Source organism: Heterocephalus glaber, unplaced genomic scaffold (assembly GCF_053883595.1).
Source record: "Heterocephalus glaber isolate CG9 unplaced genomic scaffold, H.glaber_assembly_v1.0 deba00000331, whole genome shotgun sequence".
Classification (NCBI taxonomy): domain Eukaryota; kingdom Metazoa; phylum Chordata; class Mammalia; order Rodentia; family Bathyergidae; genus Heterocephalus; species Heterocephalus glaber.
The window spans coordinates 1,102,097-1,126,828 of NW_028258142.1; the positions used below are offsets into that span (position 1 = coordinate 1,102,097).

The 24,732-nt window shown below is 36.6% G+C and overlaps 1 protein-coding gene across 8 annotated transcripts in view; it reads right to left on the reverse strand.

Moving 5' to 3' along the window:
- The window catches only part of Atp9b (ATPase phospholipid transporting 9B), a 305,926-nt gene that overhangs the window by 55,671 nt on the left and 225,523 nt on the right, over window positions 1–24,732 (reverse strand). For 7 of the 8 annotated variants that reach the window (XM_087188815.1, XM_087188832.1, XM_004861921.3 and 4 more), the window contains exons 14-15: window positions 19,474–19,586; window positions 13,864–14,112 (exon numbers count right to left, since the gene is read on the reverse strand). In XM_087188815.1, coding sequence (XP_087044941.1) covers window positions 13,864–14,112; window positions 19,474–19,586 — 362 coding nt within the window. The remainder of the gene's footprint in view (window positions 1–13,863; window positions 14,113–19,473; window positions 19,587–24,732) is intronic. The other variant, XM_087188837.1, reaches the window with a different exon arrangement.

The following is a 24,732-nucleotide window of genomic DNA, read 5'->3' on the forward strand; positions in this document are numbered from 1 at the left end:
TCTCCTTCCTCCACCTCCATGTCCTTCCCCTGGGAAGGATTTATCTCCCTACTTCCTATTATCTAACTTTCATTTTGCCCTTTATTTATATATTGGGTTTCTCATTTAAGAGAAACCATGTGATATTTAAGCTTGTGTGTCTGATTTATTTCACTTAACATTATTGTCTCAAGGTGCATCTGTTTCCCTAAAAAAGACTCAAGTTTACCTTTCTTAATGGTGAAATAGTACTTCATTGTGTATAAACACCATATTTTCTTTATCCATTCATCTGCTGATGGACATATAGGCTGCTTCAGAATTTAGCTATTTACAAATTGTGCTGCTATAAACATGAGTATGCATGTATCACTGTAATATGATGTCTTTAACTTTTTCAGGAAGATATCTAGAAAGAGAATAGCTGGGTCAAGAATTTCTAGGTTCAGTTTTTTGAGGAATCTCCATACTCATTTCCATAGTAGCTTGACTAGTTTATATTCCCACCAACAACGCAGAAGGTTCCTTTTCCCACCGCCTTGCCAGCATTTATTATATTTGATTTTTTGATAATGACCATTCTTTGTGAGGTAAGTGGAATGTCAGAGTTCTTTTAATTTGCATTTATCTACTAATTACCAGTGATGTCAAGGAGGATTTTTTCATGTATTTATTGGTCATTTGCACACCTGTGAAGTGTCTATACATCCTGCTTGCCCATTTTTTGATTAGGTCTTTTATTTTGGGGAATGGTCTAATGTTTTTGAGTTCTTTATATATTTTAGATATTAGTCTTTTTTGTTTTTTTTTTGGTACCGGGGATCGAACTCAGGTCCTTGTGCTTGCGCAGCAGGCGGCAAAACCACTGAGCTAAATCCCCGGCCTAGATATTAGTCTTCTGTCTGAGGAATAGCTGGCAATTTTTTTCCCATTATGTAGGTTGCCTTTTTGTTTTACTGCTTGTTTCTTTTGCTGTGTAGCTTTTAAATTTGATATGATCCCATTTGTTGAATCATACTATTTCCTGTGCAACTGGGGTTCTGTTCAGAAAGTCTTTCCGTATACCTATGACTTAAAGAATTTCACCTATTTTGTCTTCTAGCATGTTAAAACACTTAGTTCTTAGATTCATCTTGATTTTAGTTTAATACATGGTGAGAGATATGCACGTGAACTGCCAGTTTTCTCGGTACCATTAATGAGGTTATCTTTCCTAGAGTGTGTTTTCGGCCTCTTTGTCAAAGATCAAATAGTTGAATATGCTTGAACCTGTTTCTGCACATTCTATTCTGTTCCACTGATGTCTTTTTTTGTGCCAGTACCATACTGTTTATCACAGCAGCTTGGTAATATAATGTCAGGTCTCGGATTGTGATGCTTCCAGCTTTGCTCTTTTTACTCAGGATGCCTTTTACTATTCTGGGACACTTCGGGTTCCATATGAATTTTAGGATTGTTTTCTCCAGTCCTATGAAGAATGCTGTTGGGAGTTTTGGAACTGCATTACAACTGTTATCAATTTTGGAAGTATGACCATTTTGACTATATTGGTTCTATCTATGGAAGAACAGGAGATATCTATTTTCTGATGAACTCTCTAGTTTTCACTGTAGAGGTATTTCACTTCCTTAGGTTAATTCCTGAGTATTTTTTCTTGGTGTTACTGTGAATGGTATTTTTCCCCTAATTTCTTTCTCAGTGGGTTCATTATTAGTCTACAGGAATACTATTGTATGTTCATTTTGTATCCTGCTACATTACCGAATTTGGTGATTAATTCTAAGAGTCTTTTGGTGGAGTTTTTGTGTCTTCTATGTAGAGGATCATGTCATTTGCAAATAATAATTTGACTTCTGCCTTTCCTATGTATATCCCTTTCATTTCTTTTCCTTGCCCAATTGCTCTGGTGATGTTTTGAGTACTATGTTGAACAGAAGTGGTGACAGTGGATATTCTTATCTTGTTCCTGATTATAGAGGAAAGCTTTCCATTTTTTTCCATTTAATATGATGTTGACAGTAGGATGCTCATAAATGGCTTTATCAGATCGAGATAGGTTCTTCTATACCTATTTTCTTCAGGGTTTTTATCATAAAAGGGTGTTGGTACATTTTCAAAGACTTGTTCTCTGTGTATTGAAATGATCAATGTACTGAGAAGACTTCTGTCCTTGCTTCTGTTTAGGTGATGTATTACATTTATTAATTTGCTTATGTTGAACCATCCTTGCATCCCTGGGATGAAGCCTACTTGGCCATGATATATGATCTTCGTGATATGTAGTACTGTGTTTGACAGGATCTTGTTGAGGATTTTTGCATCTATATTCATTAAAGAGATTGGTCTGTAGTTCTCTTTTTTTGTTGCATCCTTGTCTGGTTTTGGGATCAGGGTAATGGTAGCTTTCAATAATGACTTTGGGAGGAAGACCTTGCCTTTCAATTTCATTAAAAGCTTGAGGAGTACTAGCGTTAGAACTTCCCTGAAGCTTTTTGTGGAATTCAGTAGTGAAGCCATCCAGACCTGGGTTTTTATTAGTTGGTAGGGTTTTTTTTTCATTAACTGCTTCAATTTCATTGTCTGTTGTTGGATTAGTCAGGATTTTTAAACCTTCTTGGTTCCATTTTGGTAATCTTTAAATATCTAGGAATCTGTCCATTTCTTCTGAATTCTCCAATTTATTGGCATACAGGTTTGTAAAGTAGTTGTTAATAATTTTATCTCAGCAATGTCTGTTGTGATTTTGCCTTTTTCATTTCTAACTGCATTGATTTGGGTCTTTTTTGTCCTTTTAAGTTAAATTGGCTAAAGATTTGTCTGTTTTGTTTATTCTTTCAAAGAACCAACTTTTTGATTCATTATTTCTTTGTATTTTTTGTTTTGTTTGGATCTCAACTTCACTGATTTTTGGGTTGATCTTTATAATTTGCTTCCTATTAGCTTTGGATTTGGATTGTTCTTGTTTTTCTAGGATCTTGAGATGCACTGTTAAGTTATTTATATGGGCTTGCTGTGTTTTTGTGATGTGGGCATTTACAGTTATACATTTCCCTCCTAGGACTTTTATCGTGTCCTATAAGTACTAGTATGTTGTACTGGCATTATCATTTAATTCTAGAAATGTCTTATTTTTTCTTTGATTTCTTTTGTAACCCACTGTTTATTTAAGGGTGTACTGTTTAATTTACACGCATCTGCATGATTTTTGTCCTTTCTTTTGTTGTTTATTTCTAACTTTATTGAGCTATGATCTGATAAATAAAGTACCATCTGTAACCACAGAAAAGAGATCTATCACTAAGAAAAACCAAATACCAACTTACAACTGGCTGAGAGTAAATATCTACCAAATGGAACAATTTTATCTGTACTAACAATGTATTCAACAGCAATGGTGTAAAGTTAACTAGCTATCCGGAAATTCGTAACGTTTAGTAGCTATATTAGTAAAGCTAGAGGGGGTGGGGAACTGGAGACTGAAAAAACCAAAATGCAGATTTGAAAAATCAATGGGTTATGAGGAGGAGAATAATAAGATGGGAGCCCCTATTTAGGGCAAAAGGAAATCAATCATGATGGAAAATAGTTGCAAGAAAGAACAAGAAAAAGAGATAAACAGAAAAGAGATAAACAGCAAAAACACATTAAGAAGAAAAGGACAGAAACTGAAAGAGTAAAATAAGGGAGAAAAAAACCCTCAACCCACTCTCCAAAAAAGATGAAGGAAAGATAAAAATAGTAAAAAATAGAAAAAGCAAAAAAAGATTTGACTCAAAGAACAAATTCTTGTGTTATTTAATGAGTGGTTCTTTCCAAGATCTGTAGTCTTAGGATTTAGCCAGTCATGATTGTTTTATGCCTAGCTTTAGGGCCTGTGAGTTTTTGAGGTGCCTTCTTACACCAGAGGCCTCCCTGTTTGTTCCACACAGATTGTGATTATTGTCCACGCCAAAGTGTACCTTTCCTCCTGTTTATAGATGGGGGACACAATCAGCACTCTGGTCTCTACTGGATGTAGGCCGCAGGGAGGGGTTCGTGTAGGCTGTTGGACTTAATATCCTCAGTTGTGGGGTCTGGTTGCTCCTTTCTCTCCCTAGCTGTTAGGTCCACTGGTTAGTCCTTGTCTCTGCTGCCCCATGTCCTGGGGAAGCAAAATGTATAGCCAGCTTGGAGTTGGTAGATTGTGCCTTTGATTCAGGGGGCACTGCACACCCAGTGGGCCTGCCTGCTTGCATGGGGGAGAGGTGCCACTTGTCTGGTGGGATTGCTTGCTCATATGGGGGATCTTTTAGAAATTTTTATACTATACCAGTTTGGCCTGTACCAGTTTGAGTTAATTTTTATCTGCTGAACAATACTGGTAAAGGTTCTGTTTTTGTATATGGCTGTTTTGTGCACTATTTAAAGGACATTCTTTCTCCATGAAATTCCCTTGGAATCTTTATAGAAAATAAACTGACATTTTAGAAATCTTCCAACCCACAAATACAATATACACCTCATATTTAGACACTAATATTTAGAACAATATTTAGATACTGTTCCTTGTGGGAAGTTTAGGAGAAAGAAGGAGAAAGAAGACCTGAGATATTTTTGGGATATTACAGTGAGTACTAGAGAGCCGCCCAGGCTCTGAAATCACTGGTACACTGAAACATGTAACCCTGTTCTCCTTTGATTGACAAACCATATCTCAAGTAGTAAATGGCTTCTCCACTCATCTAGAACTAGAAATCCTAACTTCTAGTCCAGTGTTCTTTCCAGAAGGTCTTTTTGTGCCAGTAAAATATTTACTCACACAATATCCTAATGTGAAATACAGATCCACAGAATACCCTAACGCATTCAACAGCCCTAGTGACCACGGCCATCCTTGTGTTACTTTTCACGGTAATGGGAATAATCCTGGTGTTTACTTGGTATGATGGTAGGAATGGTATCATGAGCTAGGTTAAGAAAATATCTATTTTGATATTTTTGAGCTAGTTTTGATCAAGAATACATGCTGAATTTTAACATAAATATCTTTTAACAAAATTTCTAATAATCCGAACTATAAAGTGACATTAATATATTTTCTAGCACTGACTCATTCTTGTAATCCCATGATAAATGTTACTTGGTCATGGAATGGTATTCCTTTACTATACTGCAAAGTTTGACTTGACATTGTTTTTTAGGATTTCTTTATCTCTATTCATAAGATTTATCTGGAAATTTTTTATTTTATATATGTTATCTTGGTTAGATTTTAGGATTAGAATGAAATTCACTTTATAGGATGAATTAGAAGCCTTTGAAAACTTTCTCTTGCTCCCAACACATTTTTATAGTGTGAGACTGTGGCTCAAAATTATTATTTTGGGGGGGGGCACCAGGGATTGAACTCGGGTCCTTGTGCTTGCGCAGAAGATGGTGAAACCACTGAACTAAATCCCCAGCCCAAAATTATTGACTTATAAAACTGTCTGGTCCAAAGCTGATTTGGGTTATGTTTTAAATTTATTTTCGGGTCTACTCAGGTTTCTTTAAACTCAGATTTGCTCATCTATGTTTTTCCAGTATACAGGTATTTTACTGAGTTTTCAAAGATGTTAGTTATTAGGATAGTATTTTAATATGCTCTTAGAAATCTTGTCTATTATATCATTTTCATATGCATAATTTCATATATATGGACTTTGTTTGCATTCACTATCTTGTATCAATATTTTTTACTATTGGTTTTCCCATTTATAAATGTTTCAAAGAATCAGCTTCTGAATGTTTTGCTTTTCCAATCATAACTTGTTTTTCTTTATCTTTTTTCTTCCCACTGTCCTTAGTTTTATTTTCTTGTTTTATAACTTTGGTTAAAGGCCAACTTCACTTGTTTTCCTTTCTTCTTACTGATATAGGGACCTTGGTGTGATTCAAAGGTAGTGTCTGAAGCCCATCTTGGCCTGTGCTGTTTGTTGAGCACATCTGGACCAACACCTGTGCAGAAGCTGGTCCCTGTTTCCCATCAAGGCTTCTCTGGATCTGATGGCTCCTGTTAGATTACCATTCTCTGTTTGTTCAGACTGTATACTATATGCAGCATCTTCTAACAGGACATACATAGTAAAAAGCTGCTGCAGAGCAAATGGAAACATCTAGTCTTTGGCTCAGAACACATATGGCTGCTCACAGTTCCTATCATATGACCCTCACATTCAGGAAAAGGGGAAGGAGATAGGAGTGAACAAGTTTCCCTGTTTATTTTTTGGTGGCACTGGGGATCAAATCCAGGACATCATGCATGCCAGGCAAGTGCTCTGTCACAGCCCCAACTCCTTTCCCTATTTTCTCTGAATGCTTTCAGGAACATATTCCTCAACTACTTACTGGCCACATAATCTGGAAGCCTGTCTTGCATTCAGCTATGGGCTCTCTGATGAGACTGAGGTTCCAGTGATATCACTTGACTTTATCTTCTTAGGCAAGTTCAAACGCATTCAAATAAAACACTGAGAAAGCAGTTTATGAAGTACTCCTTGTGTACTTCTGTATTAATATGGAATTAATTGCTGCTTGACATTATAGCAAGAAATAACCCCCGGAATACTTTTCTCTGAAATGTAAAATGATAACTCAGAATATAAACAGTACATATCAAATGACTATTTCTCTGGCTATATATAGCTTTTATAAATTTGTAATATATAATGTGATTACTGACAATAATAAAAGGTGAAAAATGAAAATGTGAATGTAAAAAACGTATTTAAGTGAGAACTTAAGCTAAATCTCCTCCATAGGCCATTTACTACTAAACTAAATTACCTTTGTCAAAGGTACTTTATTTATATACTCATACTTTTTCATAATAAATAGTGTAGGAAAGTATATGCAGGACACATACAGAAAAAAAATAAAATATAGGGCAAGATTTTATTAATTTTTTTGTATGACTCCATTATCTAAAACTTTTTGTGCTATTAATCTTGAAAAGCTTGGTAGAAAATCCCTTTTTTAATATGAGCAATTACATATAGCTGCTAGCTCTACTCTACTCTACTCTACTCTAGGATGCATTTTTTTCCATGTATTTTATAAATCATAATTTTAATCACTGACAACTGGTCGTTTTGATTGTGGTTATTACAATCATTGTTATAATTTAATAGAATTATTCACTTAAAATTCAATTTGATCATCTGGAAAAACTACTAATCGATATTTGCAGATAGGCCATGTAGTATTTATTCTCTATTGGTCTTGAAGGTCACAGAGTGAAGGCTTTGTGTCACTGACAATGATTTGCTCTTCACAAATATATTGACAAACCACCACAATTAGTCTTGCTTCAATAGGCACACACAATAAAATGAATTAAAAAATATAGCACGCCACATACTTTAGCCCTTACTTCTGTAAATCCAAAAGCAATGCTATTAAGGACATAACAGTCTTTTATTTTTAAATAGTCCACTGTGGTTTGTCATTAATCCTAACTGATTCTAGCACATATACATGCTAAAGTAAATAATACATACAAAACTTACTGATGTGAGAAAATGTAGCCATAGAGGGGAAAAATACTAATAAACAGCTAGTTTATACAAGTAAGCAGTCATTAGAAATCACAGTCAATTTATCTTTTTGAATTAAAACCTACAGAGGTCTTCAAGATTTCAGTCCCACTATGCCTTGTTCACCTGTATTGACCTTCAAACTCTGAGGCCCTAGTCTTATATCCTTTTATGACTATTCATGACATAGTTCTGTGCTGGTTTTCTGCAACTGTCTTGGACACATTCTTAAACAATGAAGAGGGCTGGATTTTAATTCTGTGAAGAAATTTTCAGGGAGCATTTAATGTTTACTCAGCTGGAGCTTGCTATGCTGAGCCTAGAGAGACAAATGCCAGGCAAGCAGAACTTTCCACTCTCTTAGAGAAAATGAAATATTGATCACTTATCATAAGAAACAATGACCAGGGCATAAGTAGGCTCCACATCATGAATACAAAATCAGTTATTTACACTTTGATATCACTACCACTTCTACACCTCCTAGTATCCCCAAACATACCACAGATGACACATCATTGCAAACATTTAATGCTTATGCCTCAGAGGACTTTTAAGGATTTAAAATTAATTCCTCTAGAATTCCATTATTTGTATAATAAAATTTCATCTGTGCCCATGTGTAGGTAAGATAAAAGATCCTTTATGATTTCAAGAAAAAGAAAATCAGGACAGCTCATACTGTGACGAATACAAACTGCAATATCAGAGACTCAAAAAATAGGGCACTCTACTTAACAAATTACAGTACATTCTTTTTAGGAACAAGAAAACACAAGTGACATTAACTGATAGGTTATAGGGGATAGTATGGACGCTGAATGTATAAAGCTAGAAAACTCTACTTTACAACTTACATTCTTTCTAAAGAACAGGATGACACAAGAGCCATGAACTAATAGGGTTATAAGAGTATAGTGTTGATAAAGAATGTATAAAAATAGTTCAGTCTCTTAAATGATAATGTTGCATATTAACCATTTTCATTTTGATAGGTCAAAGCTGAGGTTAACATCAATTGAATCATTTCCCTAAATAAAGCTCCAGGGTGCAATATTCTAAGCACTTTATTCAATAAAAAATGCTTTTAAAAAGGTACTTTGGTGATTGGGAAACATTGCTATCATCCGTCAACCTAACTGCAACAAAGTTCAATAAGCTAAATAATGAACCATTTAGATTATTTTCCTGAGGCTTTGGGATTTTCAAACATCACATCAATACAGCTCTTTAAAAATTATGATGAAATTTATTGTTTTCATTTTCACATTTAAGATATGTGTTAGGAATTTTTAAAAGATTATTTAATGTTCTACCACTTTTAATCACTGTCCAATTTCCAAACAAGCAAAACAAAGTTAAATATAAGGTTAGCAGTTTCTATATTAAAATTTCTCTAAATTCTTAATTATCACTGAATCAATGAAATGTCTCTCAAATGTGAATTCCTAAGATTTAAAAAGTGTTATGACATGTAAATACTTTTAAAATCCCCTTATTTCCAATGAAATTTGTACTTCTTTTAGCAAGTAATAAGGTGAATATATAATATTTTTTAAACTTTCAACAAAAATTTCCTGGTCTATGTTTCCCATGCTTAGCACTAGGAAAGAATTCTTTCTCATTATATAATCTTACATAATTGTTGAAGATTTCTAGAGTGCTATAATAAACAATGACTTCAACCTTTTCTTTACAAGAAAAAGAATTTTAGCTTGTCTTCTTGCAAAAAGCAGTTATCAATTTCCTGTGCGTATCTCAAAGCCTACACTAGAATGCTAGGAAGATGGCAACTTATAAGTCACATAAGTCTTGTCAGTTTTAGATCCTCAATTTTACTTAGGATTGTTAAGGTGTGCATTTTCTCCTTGGTTTCCTACAACTTAAAAAAAAAATAAAAAAAATTTTTCAACACTCACCCAAATCCCCAAATTTGTATTGAAATACCTACAAGCAATCTGTACATATTTATAGTCAACATTATAAGACCCAGTAGTGTGCTGATGAAAGGGACTCTGAAAGCCATGCCCAATGAGTAAACAGTTAGAAAGTGGTACAAGGCAGTGAATGTGTGAGCAAAGGATAGAGCCCCATTCTTCATCTCTCCCTTCTTTATCTCTTTCTATTCTGGAGTGTCTGGAAAATCACCAACAGCTCAACTAATTCCAATTTTCACAGACTGTCGGGGTTTTCCAAAACCAAAGAAGTGGCAATGTGATTCCAAGAATTTTGGTTCTTCATCAAAGTTTCATTATGTACCAAGGACACAAATGCTCTTTAAACTTCGGAGGCAGTCTTGCTGAGTTATGGGAATTAGCTACTATTTGACCTTCAAGTGATATGGTTTTATGGCCCACCCTTCCTACAAGACTGTTTTCAGATAACCATATGCTTCCTTCACTATCTCCAATGACCAGCAGTCTGTTTCCCATACAGCTTGAGTCCACTTTGGTCAGCTAACATGCCAGGCATGGTCATGAATGAATACAACAGTACAAATGCATGGCTGCTCTCCAAGGAACCTGCAGTGTTGAGTGATGGGAGGAGGACTTAAAATCCAACTAGGGTACCACAGGAACTAAGGGACTCTAAGGACACAGAGCCAGAAAGTGTCTAGAAAGTGTCCTAAGACATAGCAGTCAACAACCCAGGTGGTAGTTTTGTGTGAAGCTAATGTGGAGTTGCAAATATTTCTTCATCTTTGTTCATCTTTTTTGTTGACTAAAAAACTCTCATTATAAAAGTTAGCATACTGTAAAACTTCAAATAGTAATATAACAATATTTAGAAAAAAGTAAAGTCAGGGCTGGGGATTTAGCTCAGCGGTTCCGCTGCCTGCCTTGAAAGTGCAAGGTCCCAAGTTCGATCCCCAGTAAAAAAAAAAAAAAAAAAAAAAATAGTAAAGTCCCTTTGCCCAAATCCACAGGAGATGCCATCCAATGTAGACATGCCCACCACTACCGGTTGCTTATGAGTCAGGGAAAGCCTTTCAGACAGCACAGTAGTGCTATGGTTCACATTTAGGAATCACCAGAGATAAGCTGCAGGTGTGTGGGTTAAGCATCGAGGCTTCAGGTAATAAAGATGCCTTGTGGGCCCCAAGAAAAGGCACCCTGAAGGCAGAAGTCCAGGGACAGCTACATGAAGTGCATTCAGTAGAATGGGAGGAGTTATTAGAGTTGTAGACTCAAATGTGGTGGCTGGTGGGCCAGAAATTGAGGTGAAGGAAATGAAAGCATACAGGCTTCCACATGTGACAGTGAGATCATGTGGTACTGCTAAGGACTGTGTGGAGAACAGAAAGGCAATGGGCTTAGAGGAAAGAAACACTTATCTTTGACATGCTGAGTCTGAGGAGAGGTGAATAATCAAATATTCTTAGCTTCTCAAGTTTAAAGAAACATTCTCATATCTGTTTTTGAACCAGCTTTATGCTCTAACATGGTTAATGATATGTCATAATATCTGCATTGGTTTATTTTGGTTAGAGTAACATAATATCTTGATCAAACAAAGAAAGGAAATGTCTACAGAACTAAAGTTTAAAAATAAACTTCAAAAATTACCAATAATATACTTTATAAAATATCATAAATCTGTTGGTATAGTTTCTTTTCATTGTCATTGTTATGATGTCAGAACAAAGTAACTGAGGTCATATAAATGTCTTTATGTCCTCTTGACAGCTTGAGGAGGGCTGCTGAATTACTATCTCTGAAAGTGTTCAAAAACTTAATCACCAGTGGAAGAGGGTAACATATCCTCACATCTGACCCAGTTTATCACACGTTAGTATCAGACTTCACCCTCAAAATAAGGCAAAATGGAAGATTTATAGGACTAGGTGGTTCTCCACTGCAGGTGAGGTGTTCTGGATTTTCAGAATAGAGAACTGCCAGTTACCACTAGATCGATCTGTGGATAAGCATCATTTCTGGACTTGAGGCGCTAGCATGTATACATAAAAGATAGCTATTAAACAAGAAAAAAAGGAGAAAAGCCTAGAAGTCTACCTGATGTGCAGACAGGAGTTAGAACCCTGCTGACATGAAAATCTGTCCTTCTGCAGGAAAGCAGTTCCCAGTCTGCACAAGAATACACTGCCCATCTTCTTGGCAGCCCGATCTGTGTCAAGACACAGTTGTAACCAACTTTCTTAGAAAAGGAGATATGACTGTTTTTTTCTAGCCATGAAAAAAGAAATAGAATAATTCTGCTTCTGGAAGTGTGCATAAGATACAAGAAACTCTTGCTTTTGAACAAAGTAAAATTTGGGAAAAATAAAAGTTGCTTCCCATCCTCATGCATCCGCAGAGAGCCGAGCTCCTCCTCTCTTCTGAAAACACATTTATCTACTCCTTTCTCTCTTCTTGGGGCTCTAAATTTGTTCTAGTAATTTCCTAACATGTTAATAAATTCATAGCTGTGACTAATACATTTTCATGAGCCATATAAGGATGTATTTAGAATGCTCTAGACTCTATACTACACATGATTCAGAACTTACATATGCCACCACTACAATTCACTCATTTAAATTTAACGAATTTTAGTATATTCATTGTTTTAGAACCATCATAACAATCAATTTATAAAATTTTCTCTCCCAGAAAAGAAACCTCTGTATCTTTTGCTATCATGGCAATCACTAATCTGTTCTCCATCTCCATAGATTTTCTTATCTTACGCATTTCATATAAATAGAATCATATAACATGTGGCCTTTCGTTACAGACTTCTTTCACAGAGCACGCCATTCTCAAGGTTCACTCACACTGTAGCATTTGTCAGTGCCTCACTCTTTTTTGTGAATGAATAATATTCTACTCTGTGCATAAACCACTTGGGTTGTTTCCACCTGTTAGCTATTATGTATGAATCCACATGTACAAGTTTTTGTGTAAATATATGTTCTCATTTCTCTTGATTATATGCCAGGGAGTGTACTTGTTTCATCATATGGTGAGTCTGTTTAATGCCTGAGGCACTCCCAGTTTTCTCCAAGCTGCCCCTTCTGGGTGTCCACCAGGGGGTGGATGGGTTACAACTTCTCTAGTACCTGTATCATCTGCCTTGTGGCAGCTGCCATCTAAGTAAGAATGTATCTTGTTTCTTGACTGTGATGCTTTATGGAAAAAAGACTTTTCTTCTTTTGCAATAAACTTGTTAGCCATAATCAATAACTCCTTACTTTAAAACATGAGGTCAGATTTTTTTCTTTCTTTTTATTTTTTGGTACTGCAGATTGAACTCAGGACCTTGCGCTTGCAAGGCAGGCAGCAGAACCACTGAGCTAAATCCTCGGCCCAAGATTTTTTTCTTTTTACTTTGTTTGGAAGTACAGTTTTCTCTAATTATTTACTAATATGACCCAGTTTTATAAGGTCTTTGAGGAAGCCAATTTGATCACACTGCTTCTATAGCTGGCTTGGACATTTTACACGATGATGTCAAGAACTTAGATGAAAACAGTGTGTACAAAACTGCATATAAAATATGCTAAGACCACATAGGAAGTAGAATAATAATGAATTTTACCAGTCTGGATATGAAGGAATGATGTAAAGTTAGAAATGACTAATTTACCAGATTTAAGATTATGCCATTTCTGTAGATTTTGAAATTATTTACATCCTTAATACTCTTTTCAAATAGATACGTTATATTTAAATTCTAATAAATGAAAATTTAATATGCAAATGTTAGGATTCATTTGGAGATAAGATGAAATTGAATAGTATAGTATATAATAGTCCCAAATTTCAACAGCTTTATTAAAATATGGCTTTGTTACAAGTTAATTTATAAAATCAGTAAAACTGATTTTTCTTGTCATTTTCTGTGAACTATTCTCAGGTGTTCTGTTAAATATTGACACATGAGGGGCTGGGGATTTAGCTTACTGCTGCTGCCACCTGCCTCACAAGCACAAGGTCTTGAGTTTGATCCCTGGTACCAAAAAAAAATATTGACCAATGAGGGCAAAAGGTCTATATCTAAAGGGCCCGAGTGATGCAAGAAGGCCACATGTTAGAAGGAGCAGATGGTTTCTGATCTTCAGGAAGAGCAGGCTCTGGAAGTCTGGCTGGGACACAGTCCCTTCACTCTATGCACTACAGTGTAAGTCCTCATGCCCACTGAGCCCAAGTGAAAAGCACGAAGATCACAGCTTTGCACTCTGAAAAATAAATTCTGAAACCAGATTCTTTTCTTTTTTTTTTTTTGGTACCGGGGATTGAACTTGAGACCTTTTGCTTGCGAGGCAAGTGCTGGAACCACTGAGCTAAATCCTGGGCCCATGAAACCAGATTCTTTAAGGGGTGTGACTCACCTCATCAGGGCTGGATGCTTGGTAGGTGCGGTTCTCGTCACTGAAGTCTTGGTCTGCTTCAGCAAATTCAGTTTCCCCAGTGATGCCAGCCCGAGCCTCATATACAGGGGTCACATTATGACAAAGAGCAATGGCTTTCACTGCTTCATGGATCCGACTGCTGACACTTTTCCTAACTTTGGGAGCTAAAGATTGGGCTCTTCTTGGTGGTGTAGAACTGGAGTTGTTTCCACTTGCTTGAGTATGAATCTTTAAAGCAGGGAATGTCACAAAAAATTAGAGATCAAGAACTAGGCGGTTTACCCAGGAACTATCAATCTATATTATTTTATAAACTATGATAAGCAAGGAATAAAAAATGTGATTTGATTTGATTCTATGACCTACACAGCACTCATTAATAAGATTTACTTTTTGGTCTTAAATTATATAAAATGCTCGGATATTTCCAGGTTGTCAAATATACCAAAATATTTGTTAACATACTTAAAACTAACAATCTCCTTTTATTTTATTCACTTCAACTACAACTTTGACTTGTTGAGTCCTCAATAATTCCTGTTTATTCACTCCTTCTAAAAACAGTCAGTTAAAGAACAAAATGGAATGGTATGCTCACAAGGCTTTCAGTTTTCTGAAAAAATCCTGTAAATAAAATAGGATAAAGCTAAAAGCAAAACAGAATTTTTAAGAATCTTCCCTTACTAACATACAGCTTGTAACAGTCTCTGAATTGGGATGGTCAGGTTTTGTAGCTAACAATAATTAGACCCATTAGTGGGTGCTTTCAGAGGAAAATGGCCCAGTCCTAAATCAGAGTCTTGTCATCAGATTAGGCTATGTGTGAGTGAATTATCACTTCCAATGTGGTGATTTTAGCTATTCCTCTCCTAACATTGCCCTGAGCTGGACAGGACTGCCCACACTTTTCTCAGTAACGTCAGTGAGCTCAGGATATTCCTTAGAAACCACGGTCTGGTGTTTGGATTGGGGTACAGAACCACTGAACCATGAGTCCTCTACCCATCAAATCACAGTAGTGCCTAATGCTGGGCTGGGGCTGCTCTCAGCAGCCCAGCAGCCCTGTATCTGTACTCAGCTCACATTGTCACCACTCCTTGGTGTTTGAAAGCTCAGCCACTTTCACCTTCTGAATTATGTTATGCTTACTGATGCTTGCATAATTTAATTTCACATAGATTCCATTAAAGACTATGCCCTCTAACACCAAATGCTTCCAGTGGGAAAATATAATCAGGTTATAAAAGATCTGTGCTACACAACAGTGGATTATTGTCATCTTAATAATAAAACAGAACACAAACAATGAGTGACATCAATTTCACATACAAAGTATTGTCTGACCAGCTGACAGACAGCTTTTAGTAAAAATGATCTTTAGGGCCGAATATTTAGCTCAGTGGTTCCAACCGCCTGGCTTGCAAGCACAAGGTCCCGAGTTTGATCCCCAGTACCGAAAAAAAACAAAAAACAAAAATGATCTTTAAAATCCTCTTTGATATAAATATTAAATATTTGTTATTTCCACATAATAATTCTTCATTTTTTCTCCTTTTAAGTTTTTCTTAGTAAAATAACTTATTTGGAGGTATAATAATCTAATCTGTGGATCATGTAAATGCAATAAAAAATGTGTTTAAAAACATTATTACCGAGAATTACTTTAATCTAGACACAGATTCCTAGAAGGAAAGCTTTATTCCTTTTTCTTGTTTTAGATTTTTCTTCCATTAATAAATATTCTATGGCTGGAATTATGGCTCAGTGGTTCAGTGCTTGCCTATCATGGGTAAGGCTCTAGGTATGATCCCCATCACCACAAAAGATAATGTAGCTCAGTGGCACCAGACCTGCCTGGCAAGCACAAGGTCCTGAGTTCACCCCCTGTACCAGGAAAAAACAAAACAAAATAAAACAAAACTTTTTTGGGCTGGGGATTTAGCTCAGTGGCGCTGTGCCTGCCTCGCAACTGCAAGGTCCTGAGTTCGATCCCAGGTACCAGACCAAAACAAAAAAAAGGTAATTTGAAAATAATAATATTCTAGATTACAAAATACCTGTATCTGGCTCCGGTACCCTCACAGGGAGGACCCAGCTCCTCCTCCTGCCGCCCCAACACCCAGCACCATCACTGCAGAAGGCCATGTGGCCCCGGACCTGGTATCTGGATCCACATTACAGAGGTGCTCGGGGCTATAAAGGCCACAGCTATGAACTCCAGAATATAGAGCAGAAGTGAACAACAGAGAGAGGGCCTCTTTGAGGCTCCTTGAGGAAAACTGAAGTGCACTGGGAGAGTGAAAAATATCTTTGCAATAAGGGTGCACTGCTCCACTGTGGTTGGTATGTTGGTGGGCTCAGCACCTCCCACTGGAACCCAGACTTGCTTCAGGGGAAAGGCAGCTGAAACCAGCAGTAGGACCTTGCAGAGTTTAATCCTGAAGGAGGTCAGGGAGCTCAACTTGGGCCTTGCAGCCAGAAATCAGTCTGAAGCTCAGTGGATTACGGCTCACTTGCTGAAACTAATCAACTTAGATTTGCACAATGCTGCTCACATTGTGTATTATGACAGCAGAGACAGACCCTGAAGGAGGGCTTTTTTTCTCTCTCTCTCCCTTCTTCTTTTTCATTTCTCTCCCTTTTTGTTCTCGTTCCTGTCCTATTTCAGATATTTTTCTCCCTCTTTCATTCTCTCAATTGTCATTATTTTTGTAGGAAGGTGAATACAGTTTTTAGTTTCCCTATTGCTATTAGACTGTTCTGTTCTTGTCTTTGTTCCTTCACTCTGTCTTTTCCTTGTCTTCAACAGTTTTCCAAAGTTTGTGTGATCTTCCTGTGTCCTCTAGCCTAACTTCTAACTTTTTGCTCTCCTTCTATTGCTCTATCCCTCTCTCCGCAGCTCCTTCTATGTCCTCATCCCAAAGTGTAAATTTGCTATATTGAAGGGTTTACTTACTACAAACATATTTTGGGCTTGTCCTTGATTTTGATCTAGTTCATGCAGTTAAAGGTGACAGATTAATAGCTACCACAAATTGTCATTTTCTAAGCTGTGTTTGATGCTATTGTTGATGCTGAGTGTATCACTTGGGCTAAGGTATCGTGATTGATCCTTCCTGGTATACAGTTGTCCTTCCTGGTATACTGAAAACGAGATTGCCTAAGAGTCATTAGAGACTCAAAACCTAAAGTCCAGCTATACCTGGAAGACACCTCTGAGAAGGAATCATTCTGTAAGGGTTCTAAATACAACCAATAAAGATACTCACAATAAACGATATTGAAGTATCAACACAGGAATTAAACCAAAAACTGCACCAACAACAAAAATAGAAATGAGAAGACACCTAAACAAGGCACAAACCCAGACTTCCAGCTCACCAAAGGCAAATTCTGGGGGCAATGAGGTGGAAAAATCTGATAATCAACCATCTGGACACCCTGAACTGATAGTATGGGAAGTAACAAAATAGATGAATGAGGCTCTAGAAAAATTCAAAACAAATAATTCCCCAGATAAGTACAAAGATGGTGAGCAGAATGAAAGATATGATTAGAGACTCTAGAACAGAAACAGATAAAAAAAATAGATGATCTCAGGACCATGATGGAAGCCATGAATGCCCAGCATAGGAAAGAAATAGAAACAATGAATGCCTAACATAGGAAATAAATGCAATCCACAAAACAGATTCAACCACATATTCAGGCGATTAAAACCTCTACTGAAAATATTCACAGCAGAATGAGCCAATGTGAAGACAGAATATCAGATATAGAGGACAGGATTGTGGTTAGTGACATGAAAAGATATTTCTTGAAAATAGTAAGGGACCATGAGATATTGATCTAGCAGCTGCTAGATGACACAAAGAAGAATAACATAAGACTGACAGGAGTCCATGAAAAAAAACAGGAGAAAGTACAAATAGTATAAAAAAACTGTTCACAGAACTAATGGCAGAAACCTTCCCAATCACAGGAAAAGAATCTGACATACAGATAAGTGAGGCATATAGGACTCCAACTAGCCATGATCAAAATACCTGTATCTAAATAAATTACATCCAAATGATTAAGATGTTTAGTTTTGTATGTGGTTGTATGTTTGTGTGTACATGTATACTTAAGTATGTAAAACATTACATACAATAAATATATATCTAAGATTTTCACTTGACAACATCTCAAGAGTAATGCTTATGCTAGACTAGCATAAACAGAAGAGGTTTACAGAAAAAACCTGAACGTACTACTGATAACTGAATCCAATGCTTGAATTCTGTCAAAAGTATAAAGACTGCAAAGGAAAAGTGCAATTCGGTCTCCTATTGCAAAATCCTGCCTGAGGCAAACTGATGTAAATACATCAGAGGTGTGGCCCTCTGAGACCTAAACTGTGAACACCCAGATGAACTAACTACACCTTTGAAGGTTGGGGCTTTATTCCATATGACATGGACTATTGTACAGTATTCAAAGCAAACCAACAAAAAGGCAGAAAAGCAGCTTGAGAAAGTAACAATTTCTGACACAAACTACAATCTTGTACCTGGCATTTTAAATAAATTTCCTTGAATTGCTACATTTAATTATATTAAATCAATTTTCAAATTATGACAGGTAAAAAGAAATCTAAATCAATGAGATATAAACACTATATGGGGTCAGTGCCACATAAACCCTCAATTTGATTGAAACATAGTATATGCATGCACAAAGGCCATAACATGACTAACATCAAGGGCACAGAATGGGAGAATGAGCCAGAGCCAGGGATGGACTGTAAAGAGTGCCTATCTGTCTCTTCTGAAGAGGACCTGACATCTAGGCTGTATCCTCAGGTTGCAAGCAAGTAATTCTGGTTCTTATAATCTTAGATGGCTCTTGTGAGGCAATAATTCTTTTAAAAAAGTTTTTATTGATTAGGGACACATAATAAATAAAGATAAAATGATATTTGAGCTTCACTTCAAAATAAAAAGAGAATTGTTATAGTGAAAACAAAATCAGTCATGCATCAATAAATACTACTCAAGTTAAGTAACAGATATATGATGACTCATAGTACTGTGGTATCTATTTTGCTTACTGAAAAAGATGAAAAAATTTACCTTTAAAATTTTAAGAAAATTTTATTAATTACAGAAAAAAGGCATTCGGAAACATACTGATATATTATTAAACTGAATATCCTTGGACCAGGCTGGGGATTTAGCTCAGTGGTGCCGCCGCCTGCCTTAAAAATGCAAGGTCCTGAGTTTGATCCACGGTACCAAGAAAAAAAACCCTGAATATCCTTCAAAATACTGTTAACACAGTAAATATTTACAAATTATTCAGTAAGAAAACAGTATGAATAAATGATTTAGGCCCATTATGCCTTCTACAACTACACTGACATAGAAATGCTCATTCAGAGCTGCTTGACTTAGAATTGATGACAGGCAACACAATAATAAAATAATCAAATCAAAGAAATAATCAAAGAAGATTGTTAATTTACAGATTATCACATAACAGACTCAGTTTAGTTCAAGTGTTAGATGCTCCAGAGAGAAGTGCACATTTGGAGGTAAATCTACATACCTGTAAGTAGGAATTCAGGAGATGGTTCTGAATCTCATCCATTGTGTCAGTTCCATAGGAAACAGTGCCCAGATGGAGCCGCTTAAATATCATCTCATTCTGGGTAAGAGTTCCTAAAATAAAGGCAATAACACCAGTTAATCCAGGCAATGTAAGAAAGGCCATACTGCTTTATATTCCTGATGTTGCTCTTCAGACCTTTGTGCAGCAAGGCCAGCATGCTGAGACACAAAGCACCTGCAGAATGTTCTTTGCTACCACTCCCACCTTGAGTGAGAAGCAAGAGTGAGAAGTTTTCTTCTTAGCAGTAAAGCTCCCCTATTAACAACTTTTAACAATGGTTCGGGCTCTAGTTATACGAAGAAAGTGTAGGCTGGTGGTGGTGAACCTATGGCACGTGTGCTGCAGCAGGCTGTTATCACCGAAAACTTTAAAAGGTTTGCCATCACTGGTCTAGGCTTTCCTTTGCAACTTAGATCTGTTATTTGGTACAAATGAAACTTTTGCCTGTTCTGAAAGAGGCAGGCTTAAAACTAGAAAACTGAGTCATCAGCTCCATAATTACAATACAGATGTCTTCAGAAAGACATCAACTATCCCTGAATTGGTACTTATCAGTTTTAAGAAAATCTATTTTGAAAACTTATTTTTACTTGAAGTAACATACTCCAGATGTATTTAACTCTTTGCACATATTCATAAAATTTGGAATGACAGGAAATTTGTGAAAGAGGATAGTTTCCTTAGTTGAGCTAAAGGAGAGCTAACAAGGTGTGCTTATTTTATGCTTGCTCCTCAGCAGACCACAGCAGAATCATCAAAAGGGTTATTTACCGGGATCGCCAGTAAAGCTAGGCCATATATCATACATCACACTTAGTTTACAAATACACATATAACAGATGCATAAACTTGCTTACCTGGTTTCATAGAAGTAAAGCTACATAGGAAAGTTTAACCTCCCTACGAACATGAATATAATGTGCTGCAATACACTGTGCTTGAATCCTGACTTCCCTGGAGGGTTCTGCAGTTGTCTCCAAGAACTGATCTCTGAAGTAGTGGCAAGTGTAAACATGCACAACATCTCCAGCAATCAAATGCAATGGAAGTTAGTCTTTTTAAACACTCACAAAACACCCAAATAATACTAACTTCTTTTTTTCTTTGCCACATATGATACTGAAAATATCTATTGATCTCATGGTTAGGATTTGTATTCAGAGTAAGAAAAGGCCACTGATTCACAGACTACCACTAGAACCCACTTTAAAAGAAAAGTCCGTCTCAAAATAAAAGGGGCTGGGGGAAGAGGGGATACAGCTCAATGCAAAGGCCTTGAGGTCAATCCCCAGTTCTGGAAAAAAGAAAGTCTACATTTCACATTATTTAGACACTGTTTTGATAAAGACTCTTACAACAAATATATTACAGTTTTATAAATTCCAAAGAGTTGCTACTATTGGGGATGTTTGTTGGTTTTATATGTTTTACAGAGTTATGTACAGACCCTTTAAAATGGCTGTGGTCTATACGCACTGAATAGATGCCTCCTCAGTTTCATAAATGTGAATGGAAAAGAGACAAATTTGTATGAGTAGTTTATGACATTTTCATTTAAAAAGTAGAATATTTATTTAAAATTCCTTAACATTAATTTAAAATATGAGGTTATAATAAATAACATAGCAACAATCAACCTTCCAAACAAAATAGGGAAGTCCTGTGAATGGCTTATATAAAGTATCTAATGAAATATGACTTCTATTATTACCGTCAAAAGATATTGAAATTTTGTTAATTTATAATAGAATAAAGTTAACCTGTTGTGTGTCCAATGAGGTTTTAAAAAAATTTCACTTAAAAATATTATGTAAATTATGAATATCTTACCAGATTACATGACATGACTTATGAGTTTTCAGATTTTTTTCTCTGATATTCAGTGTGCAGCATAATAATTTTAGCAAGTAAAGGAAGTTTGCTATATTCTATGCAGTTTGTAAATGGTGTGATTAATGCCACTCCTTCAACCTAATTTTGTATGATGAGCCATTTCATATGTGCAGTAAAGTTAAAGGAATATTACAATTAACACTGATATACCACATATCAAGAATGAGCAATTCTTTAGGATTTTAGACAACCTATATAAATACCAAAACCCCTAAAAAAAATAAATAATACTGGCTTTCCATGGAGCCCCTTGCACTGTCTTTCTCACTGCCACTACAAAGTTAACTCAGACTGGAGACATGCCATCTCACAAGGCCAAAGGGCTGTGTGCACTGCCTTGTGGCCCAAGTCTGGCTGCCTCCAAGGAACTTTTCTGTGGTGCTAGACATGCACACTTCATGGCCACCCATGCACAACTCACATTTTTAGCCCCTTTTCTCTCAACATTGTGCACCTCTCCAGCTGGCAGCATCCTGATTCACTATGCTCCCCCCACAGAGCGGTGCCCAAGAAGGGCAAGTCCCTCACCACTCAGACTTAAGGCCACCAGAAAATGGCAGAGGGAGGACAGACTTCCTCTCACCACAGATACTACTGCCATTGCTGTCATCACATATCCTGTTTCCTTTCCTTGGATTTCTTCACTGAATCAACTTTGAAATCTCTCAATTCTACCTTAAAAACGTAGTATACATGGATCCCTCTCAGGCTTCTATTTTGGAACTCCTTGGTCCTGCCCTCTTCAACTCTTTTCCTGATTTATGACTCTTTCAGTCTCTTGAACTGTTTAATCTCTAATCTGTTTCTCACCAGTGCTATATTCCTAAAACTAAAATCACTTCATTTGGTCCTTGGCTTAAAAACCATCAGAGACTCTCCACTGTTTACACCATTAAATAAAACACTGCTTAGAATGGAAAATGTGCACAATGAAGCCTAGAGCTGCTCTTTCTGAACTGCTCAATGCCTTGGTCATCACTGTCCTCAACATGTGGTCACAGTTCTCAAATACTCATATTAACATGAATTTTAAATTACTCTGAATTCATGTAATATTACTCTGACCAAGATTCATTAAAAGGCATCACTACACATAGGAATTGGAGGCAGATGGCCTGGGTCCAAATTCTGCCGGTAATCCATGAGCTGTGTTACTTCATAGAATTGCTTCAAACTCTCCATGCCTCAGCTTGTTTGTAAAATAGAAAAAAGAATATGATAATGCATTAAGTGCCTAAAACACAAAGAACAGGAGAGGAAGTTTATTCTCTCAAGATCTATGGCTAAAGAAAAACTAGCAGGAAATGTTTGGGGAGGCAGGACTGCTCCAGAGAGGGGCCATGAATCTGGACTCAAAAGATAGGATTTTACCCAGTGATGATCATGGGACACAGCTCTAGGAATTGCCTAGTTCTGAGAATTCAGATATACTGTAATTAGTGGAAGGAAGGGACACAGGACTGGAGAGCAGACAGGTATGTACAAGAAGAAGACAGCCTATGTCATGTCAGGATACCAAGGAAAGCTCTCCTCCTGACATGACAAGGGCTGTACTCACCGTCTCCTCTCCCCATGTTAGGAAAGGTGTATGGTCTTTCCTGTAGGGTCCACCACTGCATGGGGCTGATAGAAAGATCTAGGCAAGGGGTTTTATAGAAGTAAGATTAAGAGATAGTAAGAAAGAGGTGAATTCATGAAATCTTTAGTGTGTTGAAAGAGAACCTACTGAACCTCAGAAGTGAACTTGGAGGTATTCAACAGGTCTAGGAGCATGCTTGACTTACTGCCTCTGCTCAGCCACTAGTTGTCAGTAATAAATGGCAACAAGAAAGTAGACATGTTCAGGGGAAGATGACAAAATAAAGACGGCAAGTTTGCTTCAGGAATTGGTGACCTAGTGACCACAGGGCAAATGAACAGAGAGGGCAACAGTCATAGACATAGTCCCTAACTTATGTTGGTTAGACTTATAATTTTTTGACTATAAGATGGTGAGAAAGAGATACAAATTAAGTAGAAATCATACTCTGAAGTTTTAACTTAGCTCTTTTCACAAGGGGAAACACCCAGCATTGTAGAGTGTTACTGTTACCAAGTTATGTTGTTGGTAGGTTAGGTGTATTGAGTGCATTGTTAACAGTATTATTGGGATAGGACTGTAATCCCTTGGCAAGTTGAAGAGCATCTGTACATGAAGATCCAGGGCTCAGGAGCAAGGTCTAGCCCCAAAGGTTGGGAAAGGATGTATTGTATTCATAACCCTTTGCAGAGCACATTATACCTGTTTTGATATTTCTGGTAACAATGCTGTTATATCATCTGTATATCTTTCACTTATGTCACAGGTGATAACTTATCATTCCCTTTATCCCTTACAGCTTCAAACAATGGGACTTCATAGTGGTACGACATACGAAGAAACCACTGACATTTTAATAGTATTTTATAGTTAAAAGTACTAAGGATTTTAATTTAGTATGTCATAGTGCTTTAAAAAATGGGGATCTCACAGCAACGTGGTTCAGTACAGCAGAGAAAACATTATCCCCCACTTTATGTTTAAGTAAAGAAGGTACAAGAAAATAATGAATTGGCTAGGGATTTAGCTCAGTGGTTCTGCTGTCTGCCTCGCAAGTGCAAGGTCCCGAGTTCAATCCCCAGTACCAAAAAAAAAAATAATAGTGAATTGTCACATTGGTAATAACTTACTGAGATAAGAACTCAGGCCCTTTGATTAAAGTTTTGTCTTCTACCTGAACTGCCTTGATCTGATGTTTGCTAATAACTAAATTTACATGCTGTGCTAGTATTTGTGGAAAAAACTGAAAGCTTTGTTCAAGACTTAAATCAATTAAGCTTTTTAGGAAAGAGATGAATCATTCCCAAAAAACTGAATTTTTATTTTTAAAATTTTCTTAAATTTTTAGTATTTTCATATACATATATAACACATTTTGATGATATACACCCTCGTCCTCCCACCTCACCTCTCCCCTTATCCACTACAATCCCACCACTCCCCTTACCTCCTCTCTCCCTCTAGTCTCCTTTATATCATGCCATTTTGTTGTTGCTAGAGTCTATATGTTAGAGAAAACATGCAATACTTGTAGAGGTCTGGCTTATTTCATATAACAGGATGATCTCCAGGTTCCATCCATTCTCCTGCCTATATATTTTTTCTTTATGGCTGAAAACTATTCCATTGTGTTTACCGTATTTTCACTATCCATTCATCCATTTTTTGGCATTTAGGCTGGATTCATGTCTTGGAAATTGTACACTGTTTCAAAATAAACATGT